The 16,444-nt window shown below is 36.2% G+C and overlaps 3 protein-coding genes across 5 annotated transcripts; 1 reads left to right on the forward strand and 2 right to left on the reverse strand.

Moving 5' to 3' along the window:
- The first annotated feature begins 2,699 nt into the window (after nucleotides 1–2,699).
- Nucleotides 2,700–3,691, forward strand: LOC137716305 (uncharacterized). Of its 3 annotated transcripts, none has more exons than XM_088690851.1 (2): nucleotides 2,700–2,907; nucleotides 3,205–3,691. In XM_088690851.1, the coding sequence occupies exons 1-2, from the start codon at nucleotides 2,720–2,722 to the stop codon at nucleotides 3,428–3,430; spliced, it is 414 nt and encodes a 137-aa protein (XP_088546977.1). In that variant the 5' UTR covers nucleotides 2,700–2,719; the 3' UTR covers nucleotides 3,431–3,691. The 3 variants fall into 3 exon arrangements, with proteins under 3 accessions (XP_088546977.1, XP_068311844.2, XP_068311845.2); XM_068455743.2 differs by having other exon boundaries at nucleotides 2,700–2,883; XM_068455744.2 differs by having other exon boundaries at nucleotides 2,710–2,883; nucleotides 3,211–3,691.
- A 9,246-nt stretch (nucleotides 3,692–12,937) lies between these two features.
- On the reverse strand, nucleotides 12,938–13,768 carry LOC137714482 (late embryogenesis abundant protein At1g64065-like). Its single transcript, XM_068453687.2, has one exon. The coding sequence runs from the start codon at nucleotides 13,673–13,675 to the stop codon at nucleotides 13,040–13,042; it is 636 nt and encodes a 211-aa protein (XP_068309788.2). The 5' UTR covers nucleotides 13,676–13,768; the 3' UTR covers nucleotides 12,938–13,039.
- A 1,290-nt stretch (nucleotides 13,769–15,058) lies between these two features.
- LOC137712245 (uncharacterized) lies at nucleotides 15,059–15,977 on the reverse strand. Its single transcript, XM_068451355.2, has one exon. The coding sequence runs from the start codon at nucleotides 15,879–15,881 to the stop codon at nucleotides 15,246–15,248; it is 636 nt and encodes a 211-aa protein (XP_068307456.2). The 5' UTR covers nucleotides 15,882–15,977; the 3' UTR covers nucleotides 15,059–15,245.
- Between the last annotated feature and the right edge of the window lie 467 nt (nucleotides 15,978–16,444).

The raw sequence follows: 16,444 nt of genomic DNA on the forward strand, positions 1-16,444 counted from the left end.
TCATAAAATTAATTTACGATAGTCTATATATATATATATATATTTTAAATTAATTTAAGAAAAAAAATAGCCTAAGTTCATTCTTTAATAATCCCGGGATAAAATTTCAGGGCAGAACGGTTGGAGCAGAAAAGTTGTTTCTGAGCTAAAAGCTAAATTTTTCAGGCTAAAATATTTGGCTTTTAGCCCAACCATTGGAGATGGTCTTATGGGGTCACGGCTTCACCAAAAAATTTTGAACAAAAATGCCTCCCAAACAAAAAAGTTTAAAAGCAGCCTAAAATAATGCATGAAATAAAGCAGGGGTAATTTCGTCATAAAAACAGTGCTTTTTTAAGATATATATATATACACACACAGACACATATATATATATTTTAATATACTTGGAGAAAGTGAGAAGAGAGAAAAGAATAATAAAAAAAAAAAAAACGAAAGACCGGTGTGCACGTGAATGGGAATGGAAAATATAATGAAAAATAAGCAAAATCATAAAAGTTGTATGATAGTGTTAGAAGGAAATGAAAATGAAATTTCAACATTTTCCTGTTTAGCGTTTCCATTTTCATTTTGTTTACATTAGATAGTGATGATGATCGTGTTTCCTTCATGTTTCCAATTTGACTTGTAAAAAAAGGAAAATAATGAAATAAAAAAAATTGAAGCAATTTACACATATAAATACATTTAAAATGTGTTAGCCGCGTTTAGCGCCACATGATTCAAAAAATGTTTGCACGCGCGTGAACGTGTGCATGAAGGTTAGTATTCCTTCTAGACTAGGCAGCTAGGAGAGAGTCCCTCTAATCATTTCCTTCTCAAAAGCAATCTTATGCTTACGTAAAAGATGACTATCAGAGTGCGCTAATGAACATACAAACAAACTACAACGATTATTTGATTAAGGAAAAACAAAGTAAGCCGAGATGGCTACAAAACCTTAAGACGCTACATTAATTGTGTCTAACTAGTTGATGATTGAATAACAAACATGGTATTTATAATAAACTTATCATAATCCTAAAAGATCAGAAACCGATCCATAATACTAATGGGCTAAGCTCAAAAAACCAAAAGTAAAATAAATGGAAATACTAATATTTTCCAACAATAAATAATGTAGAAGAGGATCCGAACTCGAGTCTCAGGGGAGCACCTAGCTAATGTGGTTATGCCCAAGTATGTTGTTTGCCTAGTATTGGTGCAATTAGTACAAGATAAGGACTATGTAAGTGGAAGGACTAAGGTTTTATACCTGAAAATGTGAATGACAAGTTCGATGTTAATTATTATAGTTGCCCTATATTGTGTAACTTAACTTAAATTCTTCACCCGTAATTGAAAATTTATTGTTGTATCTTAAATATTATGAGGGGTACAAAAAACTACCTCAACTATTGGTGTCACGACACTTTTATACCTTATCTTTTAAAATTGACAATGTCATACCTCATCTTTAGAATTTGGTTCAATGTTATAACTTTTGTTACTTGGCCGTTTACTTTTCAGTAAAGTGCTGACATAGCTTGATCTGGGTTCCACTTTTTATTAAAACATTAATAAATATTATTAAAAACTAAAAAAAAATCATTTAATAATTTTTAAATATTAAAATAATAAAGAAAAGTTTAAAAGAAAAAAAAAAAACCTTATGTTCGTACCCCCCCCCCCACCCCTCTTCTCTCTCTTCTCCCCCATCTTCATCTTCTTCTCCCTTCCAGTCCCCTTCTTGCAACCCAAAAAAAAGGAGGAAGAAGAAAAAGAAGAAAAAAAAAAAAAAAAAAAAACTGAATCTGCAACCCAGAATAAGGAGGAGGAAGAAGAAGAAAAAAAAAAAAAAAAAAAAAACCCAAATCTGCAAAAGAAGGAGAAGGAAAAAAAAAAAAAAAAAAAAAAAAACCCAGATCCCATTGAGGTGGAATCAGGAAACCTTCGTGACCTCCTTTTTCTTCTTCTTCTTCTTCCTCTTCTTCTTCTTCACGCGCCCTGGAGGGGTGTTACTGGGTTTTTTTTTTTTTTTTAAATTAATTTTTTTTCTTTTCTTTTAATATTTAAAAAATATTAAATAATTTTTTTTTAGTTTTTAATAATTTTTTAATAGAAAGTGGGTCCCGAATTAAGCCACGTCAGCATCTAACTGAAAAGTAAACGGCTAAATAACGGAAGGTATAACATTGTACCAAATTCTAAAGATGAGGTATGACATTGTCAATTTTAAAAGATGAGATATGAAAGTGTCGTGACACTAATAGTTAAGGTAGTTTTTTGTACTTTACGTATTATGAGATATGAAAGAAAAATGATTCCAGGTCATTAAACAAAAAGGGTGAACTTGTCAAGAATTTTTTTATCGATATTTTTTCTCATGTGTGGTCTTCTTCGGGAAGTTATTTATTTATTTATTTTAGAGTTCCACTTGTTTTCATTTTTTGCTTTTGCTCCCGATATTAATGTTGGTTTTTTTTTTCTTTTTCTTGTCAAATAATAGATTTTGTTGAATTAAATATTAGATTAGCATCGATCGGTTTTGAACTCACACCATCATATAAAGATTCAACACATTTTTACCATTATAGTAAAATGTCACCTGCATTTATTTTGGGTTTTGAGTTATAATTTTTTTGACCGTCTCTTTTTAATAAAGCATCTATTTAATAAAATAATAATAATAAAAAAAGACCCTAGCCAGTCGGATTAAAATTGTAAGGTGGAGGCCCAAATGTCAGCCCGCGATAGCAAGGCCGTCGATCACATTTTATTACACTCTGTTTTGACGACCACCAAAAACAAGGGCGGCAGAGAGGCTGATTCTGATTTTGTCCAAACCACACGAGCCATCTATTTGGAAGATCTCATTCTTTCCTCGGATTTGCTTTTATCTCGGCAAGTACCACCGTACCAGTACCAGTATTGTTCCACTTCGCACTTCGCACGCAATCAGATTTCTCGTACTTTCTTTATTTAAAGTATATTTTGGAACCAAACCGATGCGAAAAAATTTGAATGAACACCAACTGTTCGATGAAATGCTTCTACCAACCATTCGATACTCTGAATAATGTTGTTTTTTCGAGTTTTAGTATTTATTTTTGGTGATAGGAGAGGAGAGTAATTGTTTCTCGATTTTGTTTGCTTTTTTGTTAATGTTTGGGTGTGAATTTGTGAAAGGCGATGTTTGGATTGCTGACAGGTTATGGTTTAAAGTTGCAGATTGTTAGGGAAGATGAAGAAAGGGTTGCACCCTCAGATGCAATGGATATCGTACGTGACGCAGAGCGGCAGATTGATGCAGGTTATGATGACCAAAATCCACCCCGTTGGTAAAGTCTACCACTTGAAGGCGAAACGCCAAATGGCTGAGAACATCGGCCAGGTTGCCAAGTTTAAGCAGCGGTACGAGAAGCAGATTGCCCCGAAGGACGAGCCTTGAGAGCTACTTCAATGTGCATTCGAAATGCCAGAGGGGTTTGTATTCTGAGACAACTTCTAAGCACTTTTGCTATTCTGATTATGTTTTTCATGTTGACTGCCATTGATATTTTTGGTTGGAGAACTTTTCCGATTCGCAAGTTTGAGTTCTTACCGCTCTTTTCTACTTCTGTTGTATAATTTGGCTTTGGATTACCATGTCTATTGTATGCGTATTAACAGAGTTTGTATGCCACGGTTATATTATCTACTTTGTCATCCATATGATTTGGTTTTGATCATTTTCGTCATGGATCAGTCACCGGCAACAGGGAGGTAGATTGTGTCTTACAAACTCATGCCACCAGCATGAGTCCGTGCTATGACCGTCCTTCAGAAACTTTTCTCGTAGACCCAGTAGGATTACTCGATACTCCATCTCTGGAAGAAAAAAAAAAAATCATTAGACTCTCCTCCTACTATCCACCCGTGTTTTCTTGGATGCACGTTCATCTTGCAGATGCTCACTACTCGACTGAACCTGGTAGAGAATAAGAAATGCCTTGCATTTCTAACAAAACCTAGAATAAAGGCCGAAGAAAAAGAAGATGCCATTGAGGTTATCACCTCATTGAGCTTCTCCCTCGCCATCTTGACAGTTTGATTCATAGATTGGGAAGGAAAATACTCCTTCAACGAATTACAAGAGGATCGAGTGTTAGTCGAGCCAATTAACCAGCAAGATAGCATAAGAGTATGGTTTGTTTGGTGTCTAGGATTGTATTGCAACGGATAACGCCAATATATTCAAGCTATGTTGAATGGAAATATGAAAAAATTGGGTGTGACTTGAAGGCAGAAGATGAAATTACTCATTAAGGAAAATTATCCCGACCAATCTTCCCATAAATTTAAAAATAATAACAAACCTTGTCAGAGGAAATCCTTGAAAGTGGAGGATTGGTAACGTGTGAAGCAAGTTGTGATTCTCCGGAGTCCCTGAATAGAAAAGAAAGGCAATTCAGCATACCAAGTTCACAATACCTTCGACTCGAGTTTACATGCTGGGGAAAACATTCAGTTGAAGTACGTGACTTATTGAGTGTAGACCCCTCATATCTTCCAGCTGAAAAAACAAATAAATGGGTCATGTTCCTGGGAGATATGATAAGTTTGAACCTATTGGTCACATCACTATGCAAAAGAACATACGGTTCAATCGTCCTACAACTTCTCTTCCCCTGCTTTCCAGCTTGTCCTTTGTATCAGAAAGGGAGGTTGATTGTCTGCCCTCCTAAAATGGTGCCCTACCCATGCCTTTCTATTTTGTGCGGTCACGGTTAAGCCACGTCAATATTTTATATTGATTTTTTTTATAGAGATAATAAGACAAAAAAATAGGAATATAAAATGTTGACGCAATTTAATCGTGACCACACAAATAGGAGGGCAGACAATCTGCCTCCATCAGAAAGAGTCTCAAATTCAGGAGCGTATGAAACATTAAGTCGATTCCCGAGGAAAGCATGCTCATCCAATTTTCTCTTTGCAAACCTAAAATGTTAAGACCAAGACAAAATTGTATCCAGTCAATATCACAGTAGTCGACAAGATTGCTGATTTTCCCTTCTCATACACAATACCATAATCCATGGTTCCATGAATATACTGAGTACTCTTTTTACAGTTCCAAAATGTTTCTTGGTTAGATTGTGCACAAATCTTGACAATAGATTTCCTGCAAACATTATATCAAGTCTTGTGGTAGTGAGATACAAAATACTTTCCACAATTTGTCTATAAACTATTCATCAGCTAGTTCACTCCCATCACCTTTCTTGAGCTTGTCATTCACAGCCAGATGAATACTTACAAGTTCACAATCTTTCAAATCAAATTTCTCCAAGAGAGTTAAAGCATACTTCATCTAATTGATAAAAATCCCATGTCCAGATTGCACAATTCCCATTCCTAAGAAGTGATATAACAAACTAAGATCTATCATTTCATACTTATTCATCATATATATCAGCCTTGAAATAATTTATCAGCTCCATACTACTTCTAGTATACACGATACCATCAACATAAATTGATACAATTAGTGACTCTACACTTTATCTTCAGAACCAGGAACAGTGAATCCCTAAGGTTGATCCACATAACCTTTTTCAGTTAGTACCATAATAAAAAATGTTGATTTAATATTTAGATGATATAATTTTCAACTTTTCTGAGCTACAAGAGCAATAAATGTTCTTATGGCATCCAACCTAGCAACATGAGCAAAAGTCTTATTGTAATCCACTCCAGACTTTTATGAATAGCCCTTAGCAATCAGCCTTGCCTTATGTTTCTGTCTGGTGTCATCCCAATTCAATTTGGTCTTGAACACCCATTTCACACCAACAATAGGTTTATCTGTTGGTCTATCAACAACTCTCATGTTTCATTCTTCTTGATCATCTTAATTTCACTGTCCATAGTATTCTTCTAAGCTTCATTAGCGACAACATCTTCATATTTCTCAGTTCAACAATACTGAGATTACATTTTGCATAAACATCACTCAATGATCTTAGTTTCACTGGAGTAATGCTTGCAGAACTGGTTTCACCAACTTCAGTCACAGATTCAGGAAATACAACTCTTGGAGAATTTCTCCCTTCTAAATGTAATTATCCTGTATTCTGGTTACATGCATCTTTTTCAATTGAACTGACATCTTCATTGAAATGCAAGTTCACAAGTTCTTTTCATTCTCAAAATTCCAACTCTAGGTAGCATTCTCATCAAATATAACACTTCTAGACAATATGAACTTCTTTGTTTCTGGAATGAACACTCTGTACCCTTTCTCAGTTTGCAAAATTTGATGTGAAAATTATGTTGACACACAAATTAAACCCTATTTGTGACAATTGTAGTAATGATGTAATAGGGATCATTCTAACCGGGGATTAACTAGGGGTGCTAATATAATATAAATTGACTTAAAAACACAAAAACTAAACTTAAAGACTCTAACAAGACTACTATGACTCAAAACAGATTTGAAACACTCAAAACTGCCCAAAAAAATCAAATTGACTCAAATAGAAACTAAAACTTGAATTGGACGAATTTGGAAGTGTTTGTGACTCCAAATACTTAAAAACACAAAATAAGACAGATTTGAATGATTAAGACTCAACAAAATATGGGGGAATTGTGTTTGGACGAAATTAAACTTAATGGGCAGATTGTAAAGAAAACAGATTGTAAGACAAATTTGTGATGAATCAATGGATGATGGAATAGCTAAGGGGTTCTTCTCCACACATGTAATATATGCAACGTAAATCAATTTCCAGTTATCAATTCAATAAGTTATGAACCTCGACACTCCAAGTTAATTAGGTCCGCTCAAATTAACCTTAAGATTTCCCTAGAATCATTGAATTGGATGAATATGCATCGTAAACAAATTATTCCTAACAAGTTCTCTATATGAACAACATGATAAAGACACAAGTTAGAATCATTACGTTCTTTGGAAATCATAAGCATCGACAAGGCATTTGTCACTATGAAAAGCATGATACTCCTGCCAGGAATCTACTTAACACGATCGTGACTAGCGACCTTCACTACTTGTGGATATAAATTCATAACTATTAGGTGAAACAAATTTATGTCCTAGCACCAAATTCAAGCATGCAAATTAAGCGTGCACTCTCAATCAACATACAAGAATAAGTTCTAAATCAAACGGTTAAGCAAATTGTATTCACGACTTATGCAACGATAACTGGAAGTAATCAACTTATTTCACATATATAATCATGGTTTTGAATACACCCTTAGCCAAAACGAATTTAGCCAATCATTCTCAAAGCAAAACAAAGATTACATGAATTAGACATTGAAATATAAGATAGACTACACCTAAAATTGTTCAACAACTCAAAATGAAGAGCCAAACAATTGTGTGAAACTGTCTCCTTTCCTTTGCTTGCAGTAGATTGGATGATGATGGTTCCTGGGCTATTTTGATGATGTAGAATGGATTTTGGGGGGGTGTAGAGGCACATCAAGGGGTGTAGGTTGAGTGTGGATGAGTATTTGATGGTTGGAAAGTGGTGGAGAACTCGGCAAAGAGGGTGGAAGGAGGTGGAGCGGCTGCTTGTATTTTCTGGGCGCTAGAATGGTGTTTTGGGGTGTTTTTCTGCCCTAGGGTGTGAATGGACGAATTTCTGTGATGAATGATGGATGGCTGCCTAGGTTATGTGTTAGGGGGTGTGGCTGCTTAAGGTTCATATATATATATATATATAGCATGGTAAAAACCCTAGGAATCAAAATTAGGGTTAAACCTAGCAAATACAAGTGATTAGGGCCCTTAGGGCTTGCGGCAAAGGTTGGGAACTTAATTCCTAGTCCAATTGGTTTCAGATATGGACTTAAACAATCCAAATCCAAGAGAAAAAGGGCCAAATAAAATCAGAATCCAATTAGAAATAGGTTTCAGAATTTTCGTCCAAAATTGGGCCTTCTAGAAACTAAGTGTCTTATGGCTGATTTTGGGTATTCTAGAAGGCATAAAAGGGGGGGGGGAGGAGGTGTGGCACCCTTTTAGGGTCAGATAGGGCTTCTAGAAATTAGGTTTTTAGGAACAAGATTAGGTTAGGACAAGATAGGATAAGGTTTGGATAAGATAAGGTTGGATAAGGTTTTGGATAATGTTTCCTCTTTTCTTGCACTTTCCTTATCTTCTTTGTCATGAACTTTCCTTTTCTGATTTGTAGCATGCTTCTAACCTCTTTTGACTCCAAATTCGTCCATCCACCTTGCTCCATATACAAGCTATCCATAATAAGCCCAAAACTGCTCTAAAAGGCTCCAAAATGCATCCTTTCGCCAAATACGTCTTATGAACCTAAAAACACACAAAAGAAGCTTAAAGAACTAAAATAACTAAGAACTAATAAAAGCACTAAAACAAGCAAACTAAGTCGCATAAATATGCTCCTATCACATATCCAACAAATATTCCTTCTTTGGTATCTAGTCACTTATACATATCTTCATAAGCCGCTAGCTTAGCTTCTCTCACAACTTTCTTTCTTCGCCTCCTGCTTCACTATTCTATACCTTTCACCATTTTCATCGGTCCTATCCTTGTATAAGGCTTTACAACATTCATTCTTAGCCTTCACCTTTGTTTGTACCTCCTCATTCCACCACCAAGATTCCTTACATTCATCCAGTTTGTACCTCAGTTGTCCAGGAATGTGATATACAACCAAAGACTTTAAGATGTTTCACTCCTGATCTTCTTCCAGTAAAAGCTTCAAATAGAGTTGTGTCATTCACTGCCCTTGAAGGACATCTATTAAATATATCGACATGTATGTTAATAGCTTCACCCTAAAGATAATAAGGCAGTCTCTTCTCATGTAGCATACTTTTTTCCATCTCAACAATTGCCATGTTTTTCCTCTCAACAAGCTCAGTTTGCTATGGTGAATAGGCATCTGCCAATTATTTCTCAATCCCAATATCTTCACAGAAGCTTTGAAACTCATTTGAGGTATATTCTCCACATCTGTGACTCCTTAACTTCTTAATTTAATAACTAGATTGTAACTCCACCATTGACTGGAACCCTTTAAACACTCCAAATACTTGAGACTTGCATGTTAAGAAATACACCCCACACATTCTGGTGCAGTCATCAATGAATGTGAAGAAATATCTATTTCCTCCCATTGTAGTCACTTGCATTGGTCCACACACATCTGAATGTATTAATTCCAAAGGTTGTGAAGCCGTCCACACTTGTTCTTTGTTGAATGCCTCTCTATGTTGCTTTCCTGCAGCATAACTAGTGCAAATTCCACCACATCCTTTGAGCTTAGGTAGCCCATACACTATTTCTTTTTCATCCAACAGTTGTAAACTTTGAAAATTCAAATGCCTCATGTTTCTATGTCAATCCCATATATTTTCTTCAATCACATCCTTCCTAGCAACTGTATTTATATCCTTTATAAGTAATGAAAAGCATTTATTTCCTGTGATTTGCATTGTGACCACATGATGTTCAAGCTATCTATCTTCAAAGATTGCCACCATGTCATCAACAAACAACATAAAATATCTATGCTGAATCATAAGACTAACACTCAAAAGATTTTCATCAAGACCAAGAACCAACATTACCTCCTTCATGTACCTGGTTCTATCTTTGGTTTCAATCACCAATGTACTCTTCTCTATGGCTTGAACAATTTGTCCATTGGCCATCTTGATCATGGTATTCACTGACCTACCAACATATATCAACAAGGATTTATATGAAGTCATATGATTACTACATCCACTATCAATGAACCACACATGCTCATTCTTTATCATTGTAGCTGAGTAGCTGTAGTATCCCACATCGACCAAGTGAGGGCTGTCCTTGGGCCTTATATATCCATTCGCAACTTGTTAGTTTACAGTGACGCGTTCCAGAGGGGAACAAAACCGTGAGTGGGGCCGGACCGGTGCTCCGGGTTCCGCCACAAAGCGGACAATATCATGCGAGGTAGGGGCCCAGTACGCTGCGCGCTGCGCTACTCTCGGTGACGCGTTTTGTGGGCAGGCCCTTCGGGGTTGGCAGACGCTGCCTACGGGCGAGTACCGGTCCACAGAAACAAAGCCGTGCGGTAGCTCTGTCTTCGGGCAGGGAATGCCAAAGCGGACAATATCACTGTATGCTGCGAGTTGGGATGTGACAATTTGGTATCAGAGCCAGACTCACTTGTGCCGGTGTGCCGACGAGGACGTCGGGCTCCCTAAGGGGGGTGGATTGTAGTATCCCACATCGACCAAGTGAGGGCTGTCCTTGGGCCTTATATATCCATTCGCAACTTGTTAGTTTACAGTGACGCGTTCCAGAGGGGAACAAAACCGTGAGTGGGGCCGGACCGGTGCGCCGGGTTCCGCCACAAAGCGGACAATATCATGCGAGGTAGGGGCCCAGTACGCTTCCGCTGCGCTACTCTCGGTGACGCGTTTTGTGGGCAGGCCCTTCGGGGTTGGCAGGCGCTGCCTACGGGCGAGTACCGGTCCACAGAAACAAAGCCGTGCGGTAGCTCTGTCTTCGGGCAGGGAATGCCAAAGCGGACAATATCATTGTATGCTGCGAGTTGGGATGTGACAGTAGCAGGCAAAAATCTTGCTTCTATTGGCATTTTCGTAAAATTCACTTTTTAATATTAATAAAATCGTAAATTTAGGGACATGTTGTCACATTAAACCTTATATTTAAGGTATATTCTTAATTTTAATGTTTTTCATATTCATTTTAAATTGATTTATGTGTCAAAAATGCACTTAATAATGTTAATTACTTTATCGTTATTTTATGGAATCTCATACCTTCCTCAATTTAAGGATTCAATCATATATCTAAATTATTTAAGAAATTAAATATATCTAAATTATTTGTAACTTTGTTTTGTTTGTAACTTTTTTTCTTCATTACTGTAACTGTTGTCATTAATGGTTATTTCTCATTCTTTTGTTTCGTCTCTAGAAATTCAATTGTGATTTGAATTGAAATGTGCCATTGTTCTTTAAAAATGAACATTGACAGGTACCAACACAATTTATTCTCAAATTGAAACATACCTATGCTAAACTAAAACGTATTCATATGAATTAAAATATATGCTTACTAAATTGAAATGCACACATGCCGAATTGAACTGTATCATATAGACTTGAAACTTACCAATAATGTACACATAATGTACCAAAAATGTACCAATGACGTACCAATAATATAACAAATTATCGGTATGCTATTTTTCAATATATTTTTAGAGCTTAAGACGTCCTCAAGGAACCTTCCTCAAAACATATCATCTTGACCTTCAAAATACCCAAAATGTCCAGAAACGTCAATCTAAAAAAATTGTGTGTTGGGCCTTCTTTTCTTCGCCACCGTCAAACAACTTGTAATTAAATTTTGCAATTTTGGCACAATCACCTTGAAAGACTAATGAATCTACTCCAATTGGAATTACTCCAAAATTCCTTCATTTGATCACTTTTTGCTCGAAGTAGCATCACTTTTTGCTCAAAGTAGATTCGCATGTCCTACGATTGAAATATATAATAAAGTATCAAAATTCAACCAACATAATTGTCAAAACATACTAAAAATAGGGTGGAATATATAATATAAAATCGACTCATCACATGTACGTTTCCACATATTTCGCCCTGTAACGAACTATAATTTTTGTCCCAGTATAGTTGAGGCAAGGAAGAAAATCGATGCCAAATATTGATAAGTGCTTTTTGGCTACCTAAGTTCCTCATTACAGTGAAAGAAAATTATTTTGTGGAATACACACACACACATAGGGTTATACATATATATATATATAGACACACACACACATATATAGACACACACATATATATATTTACACATATTTTGTCACACATTTTGTAGGGCCTATTCCATAACTTTTTTCAAGAATTTGAACCGTCTATATTCAATTCATCATTCATAAATCATCCTTGCCGAAAATTAGAGAACTCCAAAACCATTAAGACGTTCATTTGAAATAAAGAAGAAAGACATTAACACTAAAATGACTATCAACAGTCATATAATTTAGGATTTGGATGATTTTTGGTACACATGATCTTTGAGGGAAAATGGTTAGATCCTTGAAATATATAACGAGATGGGGTCCTACAAAATGTGTCAAAAAATGATTGTCCTCCGCCGCCCCCCCCCCCCCCCCCCAAAAAAATGTCGTACTCATGCGAAAATTGCACGTGCTTAAAATTTTCACTGTTACTATTAGTTAATTATGAATTGGATACTCACATTCTGTTATGTCTAACTCATGCCAAATTGGTGCTTGACACTACACAAGAAGAGTATATATAATTGTAAATGATCTTTAATCTAGAGATCCAAGACCACATTTACGGGTCATCTATCTATTAGGTGATGTGTTCACTTATTACTAACTTGTCATAATAGATAATAGTTGATGTAGTAAGTAAACATGTTCCATAAAATGGCTTGTTAATGTGATCCCTTTAACATTGCTCATGCTATGTAAGAAAGAATTTTGTGTAGTGGTTAACTTACGGTATTGGCTCTTATTTTTGCCAAGTTGCATGCTTAGAGACCATATGACTACACCTAATTATTTGCCGACTTGCTAGTTTCTTACAAAACTTTTATCTGCATGGACACTTTTAGATTGTAATGCTCAAGTTGGCATTTAAACGTATAAGGCAGGTAATGAAGATGTACTAGTCTTGCAAGTTTAGACAGTCTTTGTGGACAAGTCAAATGCAATGGTATAGTCCGTCGTGCTACTCAGACATTTTAGCTTTTGCTACTTAGCGTCAACACCCGCTGCTCAACTCAGATTTGAAGTGTTTGAAACTATATATCTTATATTGTTAGAATTTTGTGAATGCATGGAAGATGATTTGAAAGCATATGTTTCTATGTTCAATCATATAAAAGAAAAAAGAAAGTACCATCTACAATAAATCCAAGGCGTACACTGAGAAACATGAATAAACAAATAATAGTAATAATCTTAATCTCGGAAGTCTCTTATCATTTGCACTGCAAACTTTTGAGCGTCTTGGATGACAGATCGAATGCAATGGTGCAGTCCATGGTGGAAGCCTTCTTCTTCTTCATCATAAGCATCAATTCAACCTTTCCAGTCAATCTAGCCGTGCTGTTGATAGTCAACACTCCACTGCTCAATTCACTCCCAAAATTGGAACTGCTTAATGCACTTGAGCTCAAGCTCACCTCAACGTTCATTTTTTTGGTGGAAAGCATTCCTGCCTTGCTCTTTGGAATAACAACTTGTCCGATAGCTGTGCCTTGGTACAGAAATGTGACAGTGCTAGCATCAAACTTGTAAGGACCCCAGTTTGTGTTCTTGACCCTGACTTGCGTTGTGAATTTTGTGTCAAATGAAGGCGTTGCTGGGACAGAGGTGAGCTCTTGGACGTTGATGTTGCCTAGCCTGACCTTGGGGGTCTTAACTTTCATAACTGTGAGACTAATCACAGTTATGACAATGATCTGAAACACAACGAAAATAGCAACATAAATGGCCAATTTGATTCTCTTCTTGTGTTTCAGCTCATCAGCGGATAGCAAAGACTCTGCATCACTTCTTTGGTAGCCATGGTTTTTTGGGGGTGAAGGATAAGCCTGTTGGGTCTTCTCAGCCATGTCTCTTCCTTTCTGATATAGAACTGATTAGTTTTGAGTTTTAAACGATGAAATTTTCAAGTGAGGGAGTTGTTTGCGGAATGATGGGCGAGGTGTGTTGTTATATATAGCGTTTGGAGTTTGACCAATTTCAAAAAGTTATATAGTGGAATGAACTTCCTGGAAATTGAGACTTAAGGGAAGTATTTTATCGCAGACGCAGACGCAAACGCGTCCAAAGCCATGGTGCAAATTGTTGACTTCTAGATAATCGGTGCAGGTTGTTGACTTCTAGATAATCGATGACTTTGGTAAAATGTAGGACTTTTCAGATGTCTGCTTTCAGCCGTCAGGAGATGACATTATCTCTAAGAGTCCGCACACTATTTTTTATTTCTCACACTATTTATTAATTTTTATTTTTGATCTTCTTCAATCCATTCAATCAAATGATCGAAAATTAGAAAGATGTGTGAAAAGTAAAGAAATTGTATGAATATCACATCCCATCTCCAAATGACAAGTGAGAACGTGATGTAGGACCTATATTTATTTTAACTTGATTTATTATTTTCTTTTTTTGAGTAAGATAGGCAAGCAGGAATTATTTTTTCTAGTTTTGCATCTGCATTTTATTTTGGGAGCTTTATATATAGAAACAATAATTTTTACTATATTTCAAGGAACTCCACTAGTTTTCAAATATGTTAAAAAGAGATAAAAGAGATAAAAGTTTTTAAACATGCGTGTGGCAAATAATGTCGTACTCATGCAAAAATTGCATGTGCTTAAAATTTTTATTGTTACTATTAGTTAATTATGAATTGGATACTCACATTCTGTTATGTCTAACTCATGCCAAATTGGTGCTTGACACTACACAAGAAGAGTATATATAATTGTAAATGATCTTTAATCTAGAGATCCAAGACCACATTTACGGGTCATCTATCTATAAGGTGATGTGTTCACTTATTACTAACTTGTCATAATAGATAATAGTTGATGTAGTAAGTAAACATGTTCCATAAAATGGCTTGTTAATGTGGTCCCTTTAACATTGCTCATGCTATGTAAGAAAGAATTTTGTTTAGTGGTTAACTTACGGTACTGGCTCTTATTTTTGCCAAGTTGCATGCTTAGAGACCATATGACTACACCTAATTATTTGCCGACTTGCTAGTTTCTTACAAAACTTTTATCTGCATGGACACTTTCAGATTGTAATGCTCAAGTTGGCATTTAAACGTATGAGGCAGGTAATGAAGAAGTACTAGTCTTACAAGTTTAGACAGTCTTTGTGGACAAGTCAAATGCAATGGTATAGTCCATTGTGGCTACTCAGACATTTTAGCTTTTGCTGCTTAGCGTCAACATCCCGCTGCTCAACTCAGATTTGAAGCGTTTGAAACTATATATCTTATATTGTTAGAATTTTGTGAATGCATGGAAGATGATTTGTAAGCATATGTTTCTATGTTCAATCATATAAAAGAAAAAAGAAAGTACCATCTACAATAAATCCAAGGCGTACACTGAGAAACATGAATAAACAAATAATAGTAATTATCTTCATCTCGGAAGTCTCTTATCATTTGCACCGCAAACTTTTGAGCGTCTTGGATGACAGATCGAATGCAATGGCGCAGTCCATGGTGGAAGCCTTCTTCTTCTTCATTATAAGCATCAATTCAACCTTTCCAGTCAATCTAGCCGTGCTGTTGATAGTTAACACTCCGCTGCTCAATTCAGTCCCAAAATTGGAACTGCTTAATGCACTTGAGCTCAAGCTCACCTCAACGTTCATTTTTTTGGTGGAAAGCATTCCTGCCTTGCTCTTTGGAATAACAACTTGTCCGATAGCTGTCCCTTGGTACAGAAACGTGACAGTGCTAGCATCAAACTTGTAAGGACCCCAATTTGTGTTCTTGATCCTGATTTGTGTTGTGAATTTTGTGTCAAATGAAGGCGTTGTTGGGACAGAGGTGAGCTCTTGGACGTTGATGTTGCCCAGCCTGACCTTGGGGGTCTTAACTTTCATGACTGTGAGACTAATCACAGTTATGACAATGATCTGAAACACAACGAAAATAGCAACATAAATGGCCAATTTGATTCTCTTCTTGTGTTTCAGCTCATCAGCAGATAGCAAAGACTCTGCATCACTTCTTTGGTAGCCATGGTTTTCTGGGGGTGAAGGATAAGCCTGTTGGGTCTTCTCAGCCATGTCTCTTCTTTTCTGATATAGAACTGATTAGCTTTGAGTTTTAAACGATGAAATTTTCAAGTGAGGGAGTTGTTTGCGGAATGATGGAAGAGGTCTGTTGTTATATATAGCGTTTGGAGTTTGACCAATTTCAAAAAGTTATATAGTGGAATGAACTTCCTGGAAATTGAGACTTAAGGGAAGTATTTTATCGCAGGCGCAGACGCAAACGCAAACGCGTCCAAAGCCATGGTGCAAATTGTTGACTTCTAGATAATCGGTGCAGATTGTTGACTTCTAGATAATCGATGACTTTGGTAAGGTGTGGGACTTTTCAGATGTTTGCTTTCAGCCGTCAGGAGATGACATTATCTCTAAGAGTCCGCACAGTATTTTTTATTTCTCACACTATTTATTAATTTTTATCTTTGATCTTCTTTAATCTATTCAATCAAATGATCGAAAATTAGAAAGATGTGTGAAAAGTAAATAAATTGTATGAATATCACATCCCATCTCCAAATGACAAGTGAGAACGTGATGTAGGACCTATATTTATTCTAACTTGATTTATTATTTTCTTT

This window comes from Pyrus communis, chromosome 3, assembly GCF_041283825.1.
Source record: "Pyrus communis isolate YQ-2024b chromosome 3, ASM4128382v1, whole genome shotgun sequence".
NCBI classification, from domain to species: domain Eukaryota; kingdom Viridiplantae; phylum Streptophyta; class Magnoliopsida; order Rosales; family Rosaceae; genus Pyrus; species Pyrus communis.

What these genes read in the sequence shown, in the direction of transcription:
- LOC137712245 (XM_068451355.2), bottom strand. Translation starts at nt 15,881, where the DNA reads ATGGCTGAGAAGACCCAACAGGCTTATCCTTCACCCCCAGAAAACCAT.
- LOC137716305 (XM_088690851.1), top strand. Translation starts at nt 2,720, where the DNA reads ATGTCAGCCCGCGATAGCAAGGCCGTCGATCACATTTTATTACACTCT. An exon ending in GTACCACCGTACCAGTACCA is followed by an intron (nt 2,908 to 3,204) that starts GTATTGTTCCAC and finishes TATGGTTTAAAG; the next exon opens with TTGCAGATTGTTAGGGAAGA.
- LOC137714482 (XM_068453687.2), bottom strand. Translation starts at nt 13,675, where the DNA reads ATGGCTGAGAAGACCCAACAGGCTTATCCTTCACCCCCAAAAAACCAT.